The 19,677-nt window shown below is 37.4% G+C and overlaps 1 protein-coding gene across 1 annotated transcript in view; it reads left to right on the top strand.

The window, feature by feature from the left end:
* LOC148012050 (protein MRG1-like) overlaps positions 1-3,307 on the top strand; it is a 77,920-nt gene extending 74,613 nt beyond the window's left edge. The window contains exons 11-14 of the mRNA XM_087669823.1: positions 1,737-1,912; positions 2,122-2,206; positions 2,343-2,482; positions 2,566-3,307. Coding sequence (XP_087525949.1) covers positions 1,737-1,912; positions 2,122-2,206; positions 2,343-2,430 — 349 coding nt within the window. The 3' untranslated portion in view covers positions 2,431-2,482; positions 2,566-3,307. The remainder of the gene's footprint in view (positions 1-1,736; positions 1,913-2,121; positions 2,207-2,342; positions 2,483-2,565) is intronic.
* The last annotated feature ends 16,370 nt before the right edge of the window (positions 3,308-19,677 follow it).

The following is a 19,677-nucleotide window of genomic DNA, read 5'->3' as shown; positions in this document are numbered from 1 at the left end:
CTAGGCTTACCTCAATATAGTCATGCCTACTATGCCTACTCTGCCTAGACCTGTGAGACCTATGGCACTCTTGTCTATCGACCCATGTCAGATAAGCCCAAGTGCCACTGGGTGCAGCTAACATCCCCTTCTAATTAGCTTGTTTCTAGTAGTTGCATGGCATGCATATAGTAAGCCAAGAGCCCTTGGAACTCTTGAAAGAAGCGTGTGTCCAACAAATGTACTTCATGATCCCTCAGTCCTTAACCTTGCTGAGGCATCAGCTTGTTTTTGGTAGTTGCATGGCATGCATATAGTCAGGCCAATGGCCCGGGCAACTCTAAAAAGTGCATGTCCAACCAAAGTATTTCATGATCCCTTGGTCCTTGACCTTCAGGATGCATTGTCTCTCCTGTTCAGCTGAACATCAGTGCACAGGCATTTTCAATCGATTGTTTAATATTAACAGGTTACTGGATCTATATGTATCCTTTGCTGTGTTTTTTGCTGTCATTATTCATAGCTGTTTGCTTTCTGGTGTTCAGTTATTACTTTTAATGTTAATATATTACTTGACATTGTTTCGTATTTTATGCTTTTATTTTGTTGAGACAATGCTGATTGTGACATTGTGACTTAGGAATTGATTATTTGCACCTACTTACTAGCTAGACTCATAACTGGTGGAGTCATTGCGTCACGCATGTATTCTAAGTGTTGATAATTAGTCATGACTTACGGATCATGGACTATAGAACATTTAGTGAAAGACCTGCAAAACAATAATTGTACAACAAAGGGGAAGTGTATTAGAGAGCATAAGTGAAAAAGCAGTCAGGAGCTCATAGTGCCCAGCCATATGTGGCTGACAATGAAAGAAGGTTATAGAATCATAAGTCCTGAGAAATACATCTCCTTCTCCACAGACCGAGTTTAGAGATTGAAAACCTGCAGTTGAGGTGATAGGCAATGTGCATTTGAGGTGATGATATTGGCATTCAAGATGAAGACCCCAATTATGTCCCATAGCCCTGCTGCTTAGTGTTAACGGCAAATTGTGAAGGCAAAATGTATTTATTCAGGGTTTGGGTGGTAGCCATCTTGAATGGGCCAACAAAGTCCAGAGCCCACTTGTGAGCTGCCCTTTATCCTCCGCCATTTCTTTGGGCAATTTAGGACCTTTCTTGTCAAAGTGGCAAAATTACTGCCATTGCGGTGAAATTATTGTCATTAACCATTTGTGTTGCTTCCACACCCCTTGAGATATTGTCGCTAGCACAGAGATCCCTCTCTCAGTTTCCTTTTGGATTGACTGCAATCCTTGGAATTGATGTCAAAAATTGCTATAAAGGAGCTCCAAAAGTTGGTATGGATCTGTCGTCCAAAGTCTCATTAGGACTCAGTTGGTACTGCTTTTAGTTGATAAGAGTTATTGATTCAGCTTCTGGGCATTCCTTCCAGACGAAAAGAGCAATGAATTACAGCCTCATGTCTCCCCAAGGCCTTCGCTGGAATAAGGCAATGCTCTCAGCCAAAGCTATGAATAAACTGCTCAAAGCATAGCTGTTAACAAGTAGATGAATCTATTTTTGCAAAATTTGCAGTCTTGAAATTATAGTTTTCAAAACCTTTAGTTAATGATGTGTTCTTAATGGCATGACAGGTTTTGTGAGGGAAACCTAGTGTTCTGTAGATTTTTGAGAGATTTGCGTTTAGTTCTCTTTGGCATTGAAGGGCATGTTTTTTTTGCTGGGCAGGGTGGGTGATTCACTAGTGGAGATCTTAAATGGTCTACGTATCTACTTTGACAAATCATTACCAGCAATGCTTCTATACAGACAAGAGCGAGGACAATTCTTGGAACATGTACCTGAAGCTAGTACCGTTGCTGCATCGTCAATCTATGGTGCAGAACACCTGCTTCGTCTATTTGGTACATTTGCAATGCAACCCTTTCCTATGTATATCATGGCTTCTAAGTTAGAGGCATTCAAGATACGGAAGTGATTTTCTGACTGTTGGAAGTCCATTTAATTTAACATTTGTCAATGTTGACTGCAAAGAAGGGGGATACATGATGCTTTTGTACTCGTCAGTGTAAAAAATGTCTCTATACTTAACAATCTTTTGGCTCTTTTGCAGTGAAATTGCCAGAATTACTTGTCTACACAAACATGGAGGAGGATGCACTGACACAACTGCAACAAAAGCTGACTGATTTTCTCAAGTCTGTATAGGTCTTATTTTTCCAGTTCGGACTGGTGTCTGTGATTTTCTAGAGAATTGTTTTCTACACTCCACTCTCTCTACTCTACACTGCACACTTGTAAATGTCTTCTAGGTAAGTTTCGTTGTTGGCACAGGTTTCTGCAGAAAAATCAGAGTAGCTTCTTCCTATCCACATATGATGGGCCAAAGGTGGAAATAGAAGGAAAGGAGAGACAGCCCTGAACAGAGTTGAGATATAGAAGGCTGACTTTGACTTTTGAACCCCCTTATTTCTGTAGGTTCCCATACTTTCGTTGGTATTGTTTATTAAATATAAATCACAGGGAAATGACCTTATTTAGAATTGGATTATTGCAGGTAAGATTAAAAATTTTCCCTTCTGCAGAGAACGTTCACTTCAAATACATCCTGTGCCAATTGCATGGAAAAATGCTCGTTTGCAGCTTGAGGTAATCTGCAAGGGAATGCTTCTCACAAAGAGACTGCTGGATTGATGCATGTATTATATTGTGTAGCTTTGCCATCTTTTTTGTACATTATCATTGATAAGGTGCTCCTCTCTGGTTCAATTACCGAAACTTGCCATGTGTTCCTCTGGTTCGATTATCAAAACTTTCCATGCAATTTTTGACCATGAGTGCTGGCTAATGTCGATCGGAAAAGCCAGCCACTCAAGGGAGTAGATTTACTTCTCCCTGGAACCTTTCTTTAGGCAGGTTCTTATGTGGAGTTTCGTTTATATGTTGAAATTGATGTGCCTGAGTGAGCAGGGTTACCATGAAAAGGTTTATGCTTTGGAATTTTAGAGTAGCCATTTGTTTTTATGTACGTATCCTCTTGTGCTTCTGTTGTTTTGAGGAATTTTGAGGTAATAGGATATAGGGGTGTTTCTCATTTCTAAAGCAGTATCTGGCCCTCGTGGACTGGTGGGTTGTGAAGAACTCGCTCACAACTGCTTCGTTAAGATGGATTAGAAAGAACGATTCCCAGCAACAAGGGTGTTCCTACCTAGTTTCATCAAAGGCGTCTGTATTTAACCAAACCCATGACCTCATTGATGTCTCTAGTGGCTGAGTGTTCTTCTCTAGCAGTCCATTGTATGCATTGTATCCTCTACTTGGTTCTCTGTGTCTTGACTAAGTGCTGTGCTCTGAAGAGTAATAATGAGTTTGGCATGTGCAATATCAACATATGGGCCTGAAAAGGTCATGATTTGTCTAGCTACAATTTTGTAAGAATTGCTTCGAGTCTCAGTCATATTTTCATACCTCTGGGCTGTGTGCCATACAAAACGACTCTTGGGTGTTCTACCTTTGTAGTTCTAACACAGTTGGTCACATTTCGACCAATGTTGATTCTTTGCAAAAACACACGTTTGCCTAGACGACACATTGTGCCCTGACTCTGCAACCTTATTCATGTTGAGAATTGAGCATGGCCTTGCTTAATCAGGGGAGTTTCAACACTTGGAACATGGCTCTCAAACAGGTCAATTATCGATCTGAAAGTGGGTGCCATGTCAGTCAGAACCCTAGTGGATGAGGTGCCTTCTCACAGGCTGCATTTCAGCTTTGTTCCAAGCTGCAATTTGCATAGGAAAGCTGTATGTGGTGAGCAATTTGAAGTAGACTTGGCATTTGAAGGTTTCAACAGATAGTACCATCATCTCTCGTGGACTCTGGGAAGGTCACACCCCCTACAACGACTCCCTAATGGTGCCCTCTCTCACGACATGGTGACGTCCACCTACAATACATGTGCTGCAGCTCTTTCACTAGTATAGTTTTATCCTCATGGATGTATTACTCATGGTGCACTCCGATTTTGGGAAAAATGTTTTCTTGAGACTGCTACAACTCTTGGCTAGTGCTTCTGTGTCTCTGAGTCATATTCGCTCGACACCAATTCCATTCTAAGGGGCAGAAGTCTGCTCAAAACCCTCAAAAGAGTCATACCCGTGAGACTAATAAGGCCCTCTAATGTATTATTCACATGCCACTACTGGCACCGAATTTTTGAACATGACGGAAGTAAAAAGTTTCAGTATTTGAGAGCTGGGTATTGAAGCAAGGCAACCTAATGTAAAACGGAGAAAAATAACCAAGGGAAAAACTCGCATCATATGACATACGCCCTTACTTCCTATCCTCATTGAAATATGAAGAACACATTTTTTGAATAATGATTTTCAACCATTGAAAGTGGCTACGGAGAAAAATAACCAAGGGAAAAACTCGCATCATATGACATACGCCCTTACTTCCTATCCTCATTGAAATATGAAGAACACATTTTTTGAATAATGATTTTCAACCATTGAAAGTGGCTTTACATGAGTGAGATGGATGAGTTGAGAAATATTCTAGACTAGTATCAGTATGTGTGTGTACTTTGGGAACGTGTCCGTCGATGTTCTTTCGTTTTTGTGTGTACATTGCTCATATTTGGATTAGAGTAAATGACAATGCTCACCTTGTGCATGGTCATCATAATAGAATGCCTTCCAGGATGATGAGCTATAGTATTGATGAAGGTGATCTCCCTAGGAGTTAGAACGGTACATGTATGTGTCTATTTTCCAATGTCAAAATTGTATGCCTTAGTGCTTGACTATTGGTGCAACATGTGTTGGTTCAAAAGTATGTAGGCATGGAGGTGATGGGAACCTTAGTATGTAGTGCACAAGTGAGCGCTTGGAGGTCCTCAAGTGCAAGGCATGCCTAGATGTTTGCAACTTGAATTGTGTTAAGAGTTGATCGTAGCCCTTTCTCAATCATTGTATTGTGTATATCCATGGTGGTGATGGGATTCTTACTACATAGCCTACAAGGGACTGCTTGGAGATCCTCAAGTGCAGGTCATGTTAGGAGGTTTAGCTTCAATGATGCTAGACTCACTCTTAGCCCATTCTCAAGCATTGTACTTTGTGTGGGACTTTTGGGAGATCTTAGCCTCAAAATGAACATACACATGCACACATATCCTATCCTTTCTCCTTGCGTTATGGGAATAAGCTTATACAACAACAAATGGAAGTAGGAGACTTTAAGTAAAAGTTAGACACCACATGTCCCACAAAAACTCTAGGTACCATGTGATGTTTACATAATCGAGTGAAATATGATTAAGCATGATCTACTAATTATCAAGATCATGATATATTTTGGTTGGAAAGTTGTGAAAGGGTGGGCAATAATTGAGCACTTGAGAAACTAGAAGCAACAATGTGTTAAGAGCGACACAAGGAAAGTGCAAGTAGATCACCTAAGTTTCCCATAGAGTGCAACCCTTCGCAATTGAGAAAGGCTTGTAGAAATTTTTGATATAAAGGCTAACAATTTTGATAGATGCCCCATTTCTAAGCGTGTGCTTCTATAGCAAGGAGTTTTAAGAGAGGTGTGTCGTGAAAGGAGTACAATGAAAGGGCCTACCAGGAAGCAAGAGATGGAACTTGATATATGTTTTTGAAGCTTCTCCAAATTGACTTGAAGGTCATGCACATACCCTAGCATTTTTATGATTGGCACACCATGTATGACTAAAATTGAGTGAACAAGAGCATATTGATGAATAATCACATAAGTTTAAGGGCACAATATTGGGACTTGCTTATCTCTCTTTTGAGTTTGAGTCAAATAGCATAGCAATCACCTACATAACAGTTACGGTAGTAGGTGGGTTGTACAAACACAAATTATAAATCATCATTGAAAGAGAGCATCATTCACACTCGTGCATTTTGAAAATAATGACGTGAGTCCAGTGTATGCTTCTTTAGTCGAAGAGTCTTGCGCATAAGGGATGCATGGCAAGGTTCAAGCTTAGTCTCATGTGAGAAATCAACTATTGGTGGTGGTCTTATTGTACATGAATCCAACCATGTGTTGAGAAGATTTCTATGGGCCAATAGATTTTGGTAGCTAAGCATGCATTGGATGTGTGGAAGGGGGGATAGTTACAACTTGTATTGGGGGTTTATACCTTGAATCTAGTAGAACTATCCACTTGATGTTCTAGTTGTTGTTGTTGTTGTTGTTGTTTTTTTTTTTTTTTTTTTTTTTTTTTTTGCGTGGTCTTAATACATTCTTATGCGCGTACTATACGTGAATAGTATCAACTTTTGATTTTTACAAATGGGAAATATATCGAAAAAGTAGAGGTGGTGTATGATTTTTACAAGCAAGCTCCAAATTTGTTAGCCTAGATTTTATGCATTCTTGTCTCATATCCAAATCTTATGAAATGGTGCTTTATTGTGAAGCTAAGTTTTGAAATCATGCCAAATTCGGAGCTCGTTTTATAAAATTATAATATATGCAAACTTGTCGGAATATACGATCGTTGATCTCTTAAGTGTGTTGAATATTTTAGTCCAAAAATCTTTGAATGACCCAAGTGATTTTTCAGTGTTGACTCATTTTACAAGTAGTTGGCTAAACTTAGAAAAATTAGTTAATGAACTTATTTTGTTATTTTAATTGGACTTAAATGCCTAAATATGTTAAAGTTATATATGAAATAGAGTGTAGGTATGGAATATGTTTTAAAGGTAGATGGGATTTTATACAAAAAAAAGGAGTGTTTGCACTTCAAGATGGTGCCTTGATATTGAATTTTTGTTGGCAAGGCATTCCACTCTTATGCATATGAGGATTAACTTTATGAAGTGGCATTTTATTTTTGATTTTAATGCATGATTAGATTTCAACTTTAGTCCTAAAACTTGGATATGAGCTAGATTATATATTTAAGGTGTATGTAATAATAAGTGAGGATTATGAATTTGTAATGACATTTTTATTTAGCAATGACTCATAAATATCAAGTGTGTACTAGAGATATTTACAAAGAATGATGATTAAAACCTGAATCAAAACATGTAGGATTAGAAAATTTGTGGATTATTGTACTTTGAGATTTTGCTCAATAGATTGGATTGTACTTTATTTAAATCACATTCTTCTAGCAAAAACGTATCCAAGACTTGTATCTTGGTTTTATCCAATCCATGAAAGAAACCTAATTCTTTCAAATTATGCATGTTTAGGTATGTTTCTACTAGTAATGGGTTATGAGGATACTTTCATAACTCTAAAGTGTTTCATGTAATTATAGCATCATTCTCAATCTCTCATATCTTGTATTAGGAATCGTTTTCTTTTTCATCAATATAGTTAGATGTTAGACTATTGTGGTTTTCATTGCTTTGATTTTTACGTAGTTCATACGATTTACACATTAGTCACCTAAAATTCTAGCAAGCTTATTTGTTCATGTTCATTGTATATTTAGTCATTTATACATGCTTTAGAAAGAAGATAAAAGATGTCCTTTACATAGTGAGGAAGCATGCAGAAGAACTACTCTTTTACCAATTGAATCTACCTTCTTGGGAACATTGTAGATGATGTGGTTTTGGTGCTGCTTGGGCATGATGGAGGAATGAGTTATCCATAAAGATGAGGAAGCACTTTGTGTGTCAAATGGAGAGACCAAAGAACCAAACATAGCTAAAGTCTTGCCGATTTTATGAAAATTTTTAGTTGCATTAGCCTAAGAGAGTTATGTAAATTGTAATGTTGTTCATTAATTAGAAAGGATGTTTAAATTAAGAGGAGAGAAGAATGTGTACAATTGTGAATCATTTTTTGCTAGGATTTAGGGGAAATGTGCAAATTAGATAGTGAGTATGAGGCTAGATTGTCTATAAATTGATGTAAAAGGGATTAAAGTAGTAGGTATACAAGTGACTATATCGATATGATGCGAGAAGCATGTAAAAATACATTGATATTATGCAAAAATTGACATGGGCTCAAATCATTATGCTACATCCCGTTTGTATCATATTGCTATGGTCGCTTGTCTACCCACTAATTTAATCCCTTTAACCTCAATCTATAGCCAATCTAGTCTCGTATACTAAGTAAAGATTGTGAATGTTATGTCATCATTGGTACACTTGTCGTTCTTATGCTTAAGTTGTTCTCTTGCTCACAATTTAATTTTCATATTTGTCTTGAATATTGGCACAAAAATGGATCATCTTTGCATACATTCTTGTGTTCTTTTAATTTATCTATCATTTTTATTTAATGCATAACATTGACATTGGCTTACTATTTTCCAATTGATGTGACCAAGAAATTTCATTCAATTAACTACACTTTAGCTATGTGTGGCACTTTGGTCTCTTTAGTTGGTACACAAAGCCCTTTCTTGTCTTCATGGATATGCATCCATTGAGTATGCCCATATGAAATCAAAACCATGTCATCCAAGATGTGCCCAAGAAGATTTGTACATTGGAGAGTAGTAAGAAAGTAGTTCTATCACACACTTTTTGATCATGTAAAGGACTTCATTTATCTTCCTACCAAACCATTTATTAATGACTAAATATGTAATGAACATGCTAAGGTAAGACTATGAGATGTTGAGGATGGTGTTGCAATTGTATGCAATACTTTAGAGTTATGACATAATCATCACAATCCAATATTAGTAGGAGTATACCTAAACATGCATAATTTAGAAGGATTTGGTGATTTCATGGATCGGATAAAGCTAGGATGCAAGTATCATTTGTTAGAAGGATGGGATTTAGATAGAGAACAACGCAATTCATTGAGCAAAATCTCATTTGAAGTACAACAATCCACAAAACTTCATGGTCTTATATGTTTTGATTAGCATTGTTTCAGATCTACACTCTATACTATGTACAATACTAACATGTTTATACATTTGAATGAGATTTGAACTCTATATCCACTTGGAATAAAAGTCATGACACTAAGGAGGTCAATGACCACATATTCCAATAAGTTTGGATATATTATTATTTAAAAAAACAGCTTCGAATTCGGCACAATTTCACAATTTTGAAACTTAGACTCTACTCATTAAGAGCTTCACAAAAAATACAATTCCACAAGGTTTGGGTGTGACACAAGGATGACTAGAATCTAAGTTTTCAAGGTCGAAAAATTTGGAGCTTATTTGTAAAAATCCTCACTACATTTTGAGTTTTTGAGTATATTTTGCCATTCACATGCTTAGGAGGCTCACTTTTGACTCTAAAAGTTGATATTATTCTTTGTATAGTACACATGCAGAGCAATATATCAAGACCACTTAGAAAATTTAAAGTAGGAAGCCATGTTCGTTACGATTTCAAAAGGCTCCCCACAATTTGTTGGGAGAATGTAAACCTTTTGAGGTCACAACTAAGGAGCCTCACTTTTTGCACATGGAGTGGATATTTCTTCTAGATTTAATGTATAAAACCCTGATAAAATCTCTAAGTAACCTCCTTGCACACATTCAATGTATACTAAGCTACCAAATTTAAACCTTAGGCTTGCGATTATATTTGATAAAAATTTGAATCCAAGTAAAGAAAATGAGGGGTTTTGAGTGCATCATTTATTGACCTAGAATCATAGTTTCTTGCATATTAGGCAAACCTTGTGAATGAAATGAGAATATAGAGGATAATCAAGGCAAATAGACCCATTGGTATTGCATATGAAGCAGAAATATATACACAAATCGAGGACATAAGGTGGTTAGGATAGAATAAAGTAGGTGAATGGTAGTTGTTTAGAACTCCTAAAGTGTCTACATGTGTTGATCCTTATGATGACCTTATTTTATCAAACACATCTCAATATCTAGCATCCCGCATATAGGAAAATCACAATGGTAAGAAATGAAACAAGTACATGATGCATTATATTTTCCTCCTCGAAAACAAGTGAGGATGGAATGCGTGTACCCTCCCCCCCCGAAAAAAAAAACACACACACACATACACCCCAACCACCACCACACACACCTTGAACTATATTCTTGAGAATGAGAGGGACCTCAAATGTGTCCATGTTACTACAAGATGCATTGTGTTACACTTGTTGAAATGCCAAAAAAGTGGGAAGAGAATTCTTTAGTCTTTTAAATGGGAAATGATTGAGTATGGTGGACATGAGACAACCAAATACAATACTAAGTTATCATCGGTGATTGAGTGGGCATTGTTGACTCCCTCTCTTTAACAAGACTGCAAGTAACAAAGTATGTTAAATATGTGTCTAAAGGGAGATTGACAACAAATATGCCAAAATAGGCCAATAATCAGGATCAGGTCAAGTAGTGAAAATGCTTAAAATAATTAAGTTGGCTTGCTATAGAATGTATCAAAAAGAAAATGCACTGATGAAATAAGGTGCATAGTCACTAAGGCAACCATGTTCACACATGGAGTAACTAATCTACTAACATCCTCTATTAGATGATGGGGGATATGGTATAATACAACATGCAATGATAATGGATCATCATAGTATATACAACAATGTCCATCAAAATGGACCATGGATGTCCAAGCAATGGGTGATCAAGCCACCACCAAAGTGCCTCGAGGAGAACATGATGTTGATGTTGATCCTATTAGGCCTTAAAAATAGAAAAGAATCATAGTAGCTATCTATGTCTATCAAAGAATGCATTGCCAATAGCATACATGGCCATCCTATCAGTAATGCCTTTGAAATACATTATGATGGATTTTACACCCTTGACCACTAGACCGCTAAAGTATCCTCTCATATGAGCTTGGATCAGGATCCACAATCCTATTCTCTATCAAAAAATAGCTCGTCATGAACCTAGAAGTCAATCCTATGTGCAGGATTTCAAAACTTGCTAGATTTAATTGATGCATCAAGGAATGCCATTTTTGGATCCTATGCATTTATGTACATGTATAGATGAGGCTCATCTATCTCAATTCACCACCCTCACATAGTCCCTCTCTAGTAGTCAAGAGACGTGATGGATGACCAACACTAGAAAGCAGTAGAAAGAGGGGTAACCAATGCCCTTCCCCTTCTCAGTAGAAGATGGCCTCTTTTGAGCCTTGGCCTTCACCTTGGTTGGAGGTTTTGAGTTAGAGTGAGAGTCAGAGGACAATGATGACTCATCAAACTAGTTGTACCCTAATTCTTCTTCTCCTTGTTCTTTTGCAATGCCCCTAACTCCTTTTCCGTCCTTGCATAAGTGGGGCTTCTTCTCGGAGTGATAGCAATGGGCCCTTTATCTTCTTCATTCTGTCACCCCTCTTTGAAATTGCAAATGCCTCATCATGGCTACCATGTCAAGATGGAAGCCTCCCCTATAACCTCAAGGATGTCTCATGCTCAAGCAGTATAGAGTATATATAAATGAAGCTGAATGGGGTCGATGATATCTAGGCCCATAAAGTGTTGGTGACTCCATCAATCTTTAGAGGGGGCTTATAGAGTAGAGTCTCCACAAGATGAGCATCTAGAAGGGCGGATTGCATATGCCAAAATTGATCCTATACATGTGTAACTCGAAGCAAGAAAGACTAGATAATATCTTTAGGCTTGAAATTCATCTACTAGAGCTAAGCATGTAGGGTAATAGCTCGCACAGTTGATGAAGGCTCATATAACATCTGTAATGTCTTCCATACCTCTGATGTTGAAAGTACCTCTCTAGAAATGCATCGACAAAGAGCAGAATACACATGAGCATCATCGGTATCCCATGTAAGCATAACTTCCTTATAGTTGTCACAATCCCATCCATCTAGAAGAGCAGTGGAGTTCGAGGCGGCCCTTTAGGTCCTAAATCCATGTACCATAATCACTTTTGGCGAAACCATCCTTTCATAACAAAACTTTAAGTCAAGTAATAAGAACCATGAACTTTATCATAAGTTGAGCAATAGCATGGAGGTGCATCTCCTAGGTGCCATTTGGTGAGGGTAAGATAAGCAGAGAAAGGAAAGAAGAGAAACAATGAGAGAGAGAGAGAGAGAGAGAGAGAGAGAGAGAGAGAGAGAGAGAGAGAGAGAGAGAGAGAGAGAGAGAGAGAGAGAGAGAGAGAGAGAGAGAGAGAGAGAGAGAGAGAGAGAGAGAGAGAGAGAGAGAGAGAGAGAGAGAGAGAGAGAGAGAGAGAGAGAGAGAGAGAGGAATGTGTAAGTGTATTTGGTTTTGCTCATGCATGCACAATGGAAATACTAATACATCATGATGTAATTATAACATATATGCAAATAATTGAGAGGGGGGATGTGAATGTATACGGAGTTTGATATTGCTTGTGTATGTGGTGGTGGTGGTAGTGGCAATGGAGGAGTAGCATTGGTGCTTAATGTATGCCCAAAAGAAAAAGAGGACCAAGTGGACTATGTGGAATTAAACTCGAGGTTGCCAAAAAAACCTCGCTTGCTTGCTTCTCGCACACACTCCTTAGGAGTTCCTATGCATGGATTAGAAAGCATGCCCGATCTATTGTTTGAAAGGCTCCTAGATAAATCCTCAACCATCCAAATGAGAATAGCAATAGGAAATGCATGAGCATAAGGGGTAACACTAGGCACAAGAAAGCAATCTAATATCCCACTGACTAATTGGAAAGTATAGGACTAGGGATGGCCCTTATAGCTTTGTCAAGTAATTTGAGAGGACCGTGAGACTAATAACATATGAGCCTTGAACAAGAAGGCTCAAGCCTTTGAGTTGTGCTATGCCTTAGAGAAAAAGGGAGGACATGGTTCAGAAGCTTGGATACTACTAAAATAGAAAATTTTGATTTCTTAAGGACTTGTTCAAAAAGAAAATCTAAAAAGTTGGGTAAGTGGACAAGCTAATAGTCAAGCTTATCAATCTTAACCAAAGGGAGAATGAGGCTACAAGGAACTATGTGACACATGTAGTCTCTATAGGAGAATCCCCTTGACCAAAAGATTGAGCCCTAAGGCTGTAGAAATAATCTTCATCAAAGAAAGCATAGACAAGGAGCCTTACAAATCTCTAGTTTCAAACTGTGGTCTAGTAAAAAATTATCTACATGGATTATCCAAAGAAGCTATAAAGTAAAATGGCTTGCCAAAGGAAAGAAACTACAGAAGAACACAAACAATGATCATCACCTTGACAGAAGAAACATTGAGAGAAAGGATAGAATGTAGATAGAAAGAGCCAAAATTGGGCTTATTAAAGGAGATGGTATAGACAAAAGTTCATGAAGATAATGGAAAGTCTCAATGCAAGGCCTAGTAGAAGCAATAGCTATCATAGACTATGAGAAAGCTAGGCGAGAGCAACTTGAATTGACCACTCTATATCAAAGTTGGAGGAAGGATGCTCCAAATCACAAAGAATCCATAAACAACTCTTTAGAATCCAACTCAAAGTCAACAAATTAGCATTGATAGTGACCTAGAGATCCATATCTTGCCAAAGATAATTGCACTAAAAGAGATCTAGAATAGCACTTAAGAAGGGACAAGCAGAGGCATACAAAGGATAAAAAAGACTCTTAAAGGAAGAACTAAAGAAACTATAAGATCTCCCAAAATGATTTCCTAAATTTAAGAAAAGAGATTGCACAATGATGATGCTAGGAGCTAATGTGGGGGAGACACCAACATGGTGATGTGATTGAAGGCCCTATGAAAGTGAAAGAGATAAACTTAGCTAGGCAAGGTGATTCCAAAGACCTTGCTGAGGAAGGGCTTAGTCATTCAACATATTTACATAGGTTCTTGGGAGTGATTAGCTAGCTTGGTAGCTTCATTGACTTGGTGTTGGACCAAACAAGTAGTTAACTTTCAAGTAGATATGGAGGGGAGGTGTGTGCTGAAAGTCACTCAAATTCCCACCTCTTAGTCACCTTCCTATGATCCAAGTGCCAAGTCAAACATTATAAGGCTCCCAATTGAGGAGAAGCTATGATGGGCATCAGACATTAGCAAGGCTCTAAGTTTAGATACTGAAAGAGGTCTAGGTTTGAAGACTAGATGGTTACGAGATAGCTATGTGGACTTGTCAAGTTCAAAAGAGTTAATGAAGGCAGTGATATATGCCAAGTGATGAGCTATGTGGATTTGGGGAATATATTTTGAAATATTATCAAGTAGTGGCTAGAGGGTTTTTGGATGGACTATGTGGGTGAGTCAAAGCAAACCATGTGAGTAGTGAATTTAGGGGAGCCACATTAAAGGATATGTAACATCCTACATGTTTATGGAGGGTATATAATATCCTACATGTGTAGTCCAGGCTACTCCTCAAAAACCTTATCCATCCACCTGTAGGATATATAATATCCTACATGTGTAGTCCAAACTACTCCTCAAAAACCTTGTCCATTCACATGTTGGATACATAATATCCTACATGTGTAGTAGACTGTTCCTCAAAGACCGTATCCATCCACCTCCCTTGTCCACCTCCTCTCAGTTTATGGATACTCCTTCATGGATCTACCTTTTCATCACCTACCATTCACTTCATCTACCATCCACTTTATGAACCCACCCATCATCTAGTTTATGAGACCACCTATCGTTAACTTTATGTATCCATATTCTCCTCACCTACCATGATGTCCTCTTTATGAGGCTCTTGTAAACATAAGTACAACATAACTATTGAGCACACTACTACATACCTTCTACACTCACTATCTTTCATCTAACATCCTGTGCCCCCTCGTCCCACCAACTTAGCCTTTTTCACACTTACAACACAACAAAATCGGTTTGAAGGTTTATGTTCACACTAGACTTTAAATAAACTAGATATTTGGTGAAGTGTGATTGCTTTCAAACTGGGATCTATTGGACTAGTTATTTTGTGAATTGGTTCCATAGTTTTGTGTACACATTGCAATGGAAAATAACTAATTGTTTCAATGGCAAAAAGGACAATGTTTATGCCATTTTTGAGTGTTGATTTGAAGGGAAAAAAATAACCAAAAAATTCCTTTTTTTTTTGTGTGGTTTGAAATTGTCCTGGACTTCAATCTTAGTACAAAAAATTGTAGAGAACAGCATGGATAATTATCAATGTGAGACCCATATTTTGATGCTTTTTGGACTATATGAGTATTGTTTGAGCCCAAATTTTAGTGTTTATTACTAGATAAATGATGTACGACATGTGGATATGATTTATTGATGTATTTGACACTAGCCCAACTTGTCAAGCAATAGCCATACCCTATGGACCCAAGATAGATGCATGTAGCCAAAGAAGAGACATATGCTCTTAAAATTTGGTTGTGAAAATGAGCACACCAATAGGAGTCACCTATCATCATGTTACTCAAAAAGTGTGTGAAAGTCAAAGTGTACATGAATCACTAGGAAGTCAATGTTGCTTACACGAGGCCTAGCTATAATGTGTGACGGGCAAGGAAGAATGGAACCTTCTTGACAAATTCTCAAGCTATAATAAATTATAAACCCATTCAAACAAGAGGAACAAGACAACTTTTCCCATATAGTGGGGATATTCACTTATATTGAGATCCCTTTTAGCTCAAATAATATCCCTGCAACATTTCAACAACTCACATTTACCATCTTTAAAGACACTTATGACATTCCTTGAACTATTTGTTGCTTATCTTTGTGTAAACCTTTATTAGGGAGAGCTCCTACACAAACTAAGGCAAGTCTTTGATAGATGAAAATATTTCAACACCTCAGAGTGCCAATCTTGTGTAAAATATTGATTCACTCTAGGGCATGGTGTGTTAAAGTATGATATAGAAAGAAAATACTATTGTTAACCTTCCACCACCAACTAGTACAAAGGGAGTTCAATGCTTCCTAGGATATGCATGATACTATTAATGGTTTGATTTGAACTATGCTGTTGCATGTGGAACTTTATACAATATATGATTGATCTCTAAATGGACTAAGGAATGCTAGAATGCAGACAAGACATTGAAAAAGGTCTTTAATGATAGCTCTAACTTTACAAGCCCCAAATTAGTTATGATAGTGCAAACTTTATAAGCCCCAAATAGCACTTACTTTATAAGCCCCGGATTGGTCAATTACGTTGCAGATTCATATTGATGCATCTAAAAATATAATCAGAGTGCTATTACACAACCTAGTAGTGAACATGATATGAACCTCCTTGTGAGCATTGTACATTAGATAGGCCATGGTTCTTCCTCTCCATGTGGAATACAGTCCTATCACTATGTGAATGTGACTCTTCCATTTTGTTGGACCTTTTGTAGGGGGTCAAGGTACACATATGATGCAAGTGGGTTCATAAAGTAATATGCTCACTTTGCAATCATTCAAATACCTTTGGATACCTTAGTGTTTCCTTTAGTGGGAGTTGTGAGACATTCATATGTTGATTTTGCATACTTAAAATGGATTCAAGAAATGTCATTGTGAAGAGTTCTAGAGAGAACAAGTCTAGAGAAAGAGGAGAGAGGATACTTGGGAGAGATAGAGAGAAGAGAAGCCTCAAGGGAAGATGAAAGAGAAGTCTCAAGGAAGGAGAGGATAGAGAGTATTGGAAAGAGATAGAGGAGAAAATTTTCAAGAGAAGAAGAGGGATAAGTCTCTAAAGAAGAAGAGAGAGAATGTTGGAGAGAGAGGGATAGAGAAGGCCTGAGACAAACGAGGAGAGAGAATGCTAGAGAAGACTTGAGAGAATAAGAGAACATGAGTCTAAGAAATAATAGAGGGGAAGTAAAGTAGCGAGCGAGAGAGAGAGAGAGAGAGAGAGAGAGAGAGAGAGAGAGAGAGAGAGAGAGAGAGAGAGAGAGAGAGAGAGAGAGAGAGAGAGAGAGAGAGAGAGAGAGAGAGAGAGAGAGAGAGAGAGAGAGAGAGAGAGAGAGAGAGAGAGAGAGAGAGAGAGAGAGAGAGAATGTTGGATAGAAACAAAGGGGAGAGAAGTCTCGAGAAAAGATGAGGAGAGAGAATGCTTGAGAAAAGAGAAGGCCAGGGAGAATGGAGGGAGACAAAGGAAAAAGCAGTCTAGAAAGATGTCTAGATGAAAGGAAAGAGAGGAGAGAGACTACTAAAGAGAGGTGGTGAGATGGAGTGGAGTGGAGGGTGGGGTGTTGGGTAAGGCAAAGTAGTGCCATGCAGTGTGGGGTCCAATGGTGGAGTGGAGAAAGAAGGAGAAGTGGGAGGAACTAATGGTGAGACGCCAATTCAGTGGAATGAGTGAGATAAAGAAAAAGAGACAAAGAACGAGAGAGAGTATGCAAGAATTTTTTAGTGGCTACTAAGATACCCTTACTCTTTATTATCTTCACATATATACTACTATAATATGTGTACTAGTATAAGGGGTACTCATTTGGCCTTTAGGAATTGGCCTTTATCCCAACAACCTCCCACTTAAAGACCAATATAATTTTAAGGAAAATAAATAGTAAATATACTATCCAATGCCTATTAGCACTCTATAGTGTGTAAAGCACTCAAAAGATAAACTCATTAGGGTAAATATGGACTCATTTTTGGGCCCTCTACGAGCTATCAAGTCATCATCTTATTGAAAAATAGGAACCCATAGATAACTCTATTTGTTATACCTCAAAACTAAATCATCTAACATATAATTGGAAAGTCTTGATGAGAGGATTTTAAAGCACTAACCTCTGACAAATTTGGAGTTTATATGTTCAAGGTTATGGCCTCTTGACCAAAAAGTAACCTCAAAAATTTTGTAACAAAAGCATCACCCTCATTTGTCCTTATGAGATATTTCCTAGAATCCCAAAGAGCTTGTTGAGTTATTGATTGTAGTCCTGAAAGTATCCCAACTTTCAAGAAAGGTCACAAGATAGCTTTAGTTGAATCCTCAAAGGCAATATTTTATGCAAACAACTAGTTAAAGATAATATTGGACTCTAAAATGGTTGGACATGGATGTCCCCTTGTTCATATAAAGCTCAATGAGTTTCATTAGCCAATAATGTTGTGATGCACATAGAGGTTCCATAATTTCTTACAAAATCCATAGGCAAAATCATCTACCTTATATTGCACATCTATATCCATATCTTTAGGCATTTGTGCCATCCAACTTCTCTATATTAAACAATGCATTTTCTATTTAAGTAGAAGATGAAACCATAACCACTATAACATGTCCAAAACAACAAGTAGTTAGGCTAGTATCAACTACACAATCAAGAAAACAAATATAACTACAATATGAGTGCCATCGCAATGGCCAAATAATGGCTGATACAAGGCCAAAATAGCCCAAGTTTGATGTCCAAGCACTCCTCGTTACATACTAATTGTTTGCAGTTTTTTGAAAATTTTCAACTATTTTTCAAGCATAAAACAACTCTTAAAAATCTGCATAAGAATATTCCTTTATGACTTCCAAGAATGCAAAATAGTTAATTTAGTTTACTACAAAACTAGTTTAGTGCATCTAGTGTGAAAATAGCTTCACAAAAATCTAGTTTGTAGGCCTTGTGAAGACAGCTTGTCCAAGTGGTTTAATACAAACCTATTCAATTATGTAGTATAAATCTTCAAAATAACCAATTACAATGCTTGCTTTTTGAATAGGAATATGATTGTTGAGACCTAAACTAGGATCAACATGCTCTGTCTCACATTATGAGAGCTCTATTGAGCCTCACACAACCAACACCAATGATCCTATGGCCATGAGCTACTGGATACCTAAAAGATACACACACTAAGATATTGTTTTTGCACTATGCAACTAGCTGCCCTTCCTAATTCCAATAAAGTAGATACGCCTCATCACACATAGATAAGGCTCCTCCTTGGTTGATTGCAATGAGCTCTTTATACGGTGTCCTACATGCTTAGGGACTTAACTTACCACCCCTGTCTTGCACTTTGATCAATGTGATAATTCTTCACTCTTCATCACCAAGACCCAAAAGAAATCTAATGTATCTAGCTTGTGGCCTAGGTAACCTTACTATGTACTCAATCTATAGAAAATCAAGTGTCATGCATTGGAGTGTGCAACGTGAGACACATAATGCAATAACTGTATTTATGGCACATAGTGATCAATGTAAATGTACACAGACATTATTTGTACTTTCAATGTCTACATCTAAACGAAGTGTTGTGTTGCTTTTATACTAAACCAATGGCATTGAGACTTCATTTCTCATGCTACCATGGTCATGTATAGGCCACATCAACCATTTTAAGCATACCAAAAGAATAGTACATGACATATTTAATTCATTCATAATGGTTCATTAAACACATATACACTCACACACAGAGTAAGTTTGCAACAAAAAACAAATTTGTGCTATTGAACCCATACTTTTGCACTTAATTTTAGATATTATTATGTTTCCAATGAGTGTAGTTGTTTATGTTTAACAATCTCAGGGAAATTCCCTTGATTTATCACTAGTTATTACTATTTTTCTTGTATTTTAAAGTTACATTCACCAATTTTTAGGCCTTTTTCTCATCAATAAATAGTAAATTTTTGAAGCTAACCTATTGCAACCATTAAAAAAAAGGACAAACAACACATCGTACTCCATTAAGGACACCTTACATCACCATTTTATCAAACTATGTAATCGAGGCTACTTACATGTAATTCTTGTAGTTTTTCATATTTTACTCAATATGGACATAGATCA

The sequence above is a fragment of the Lygodium microphyllum genome, chromosome 27, assembly GCF_053477565.2.
Source record: "Lygodium microphyllum isolate KBCC chromosome 27, Lygodium_microphyllum_v1.1.10, whole genome shotgun sequence".
In the NCBI taxonomy this organism is placed as follows: Eukaryota; Viridiplantae; Streptophyta; class Polypodiopsida; order Schizaeales; family Lygodiaceae; genus Lygodium; species Lygodium microphyllum.
The sequence above is the reverse complement of the archived record's forward strand: the minus strand, read 5'-3'. Positions and strand labels throughout refer to the sequence as shown.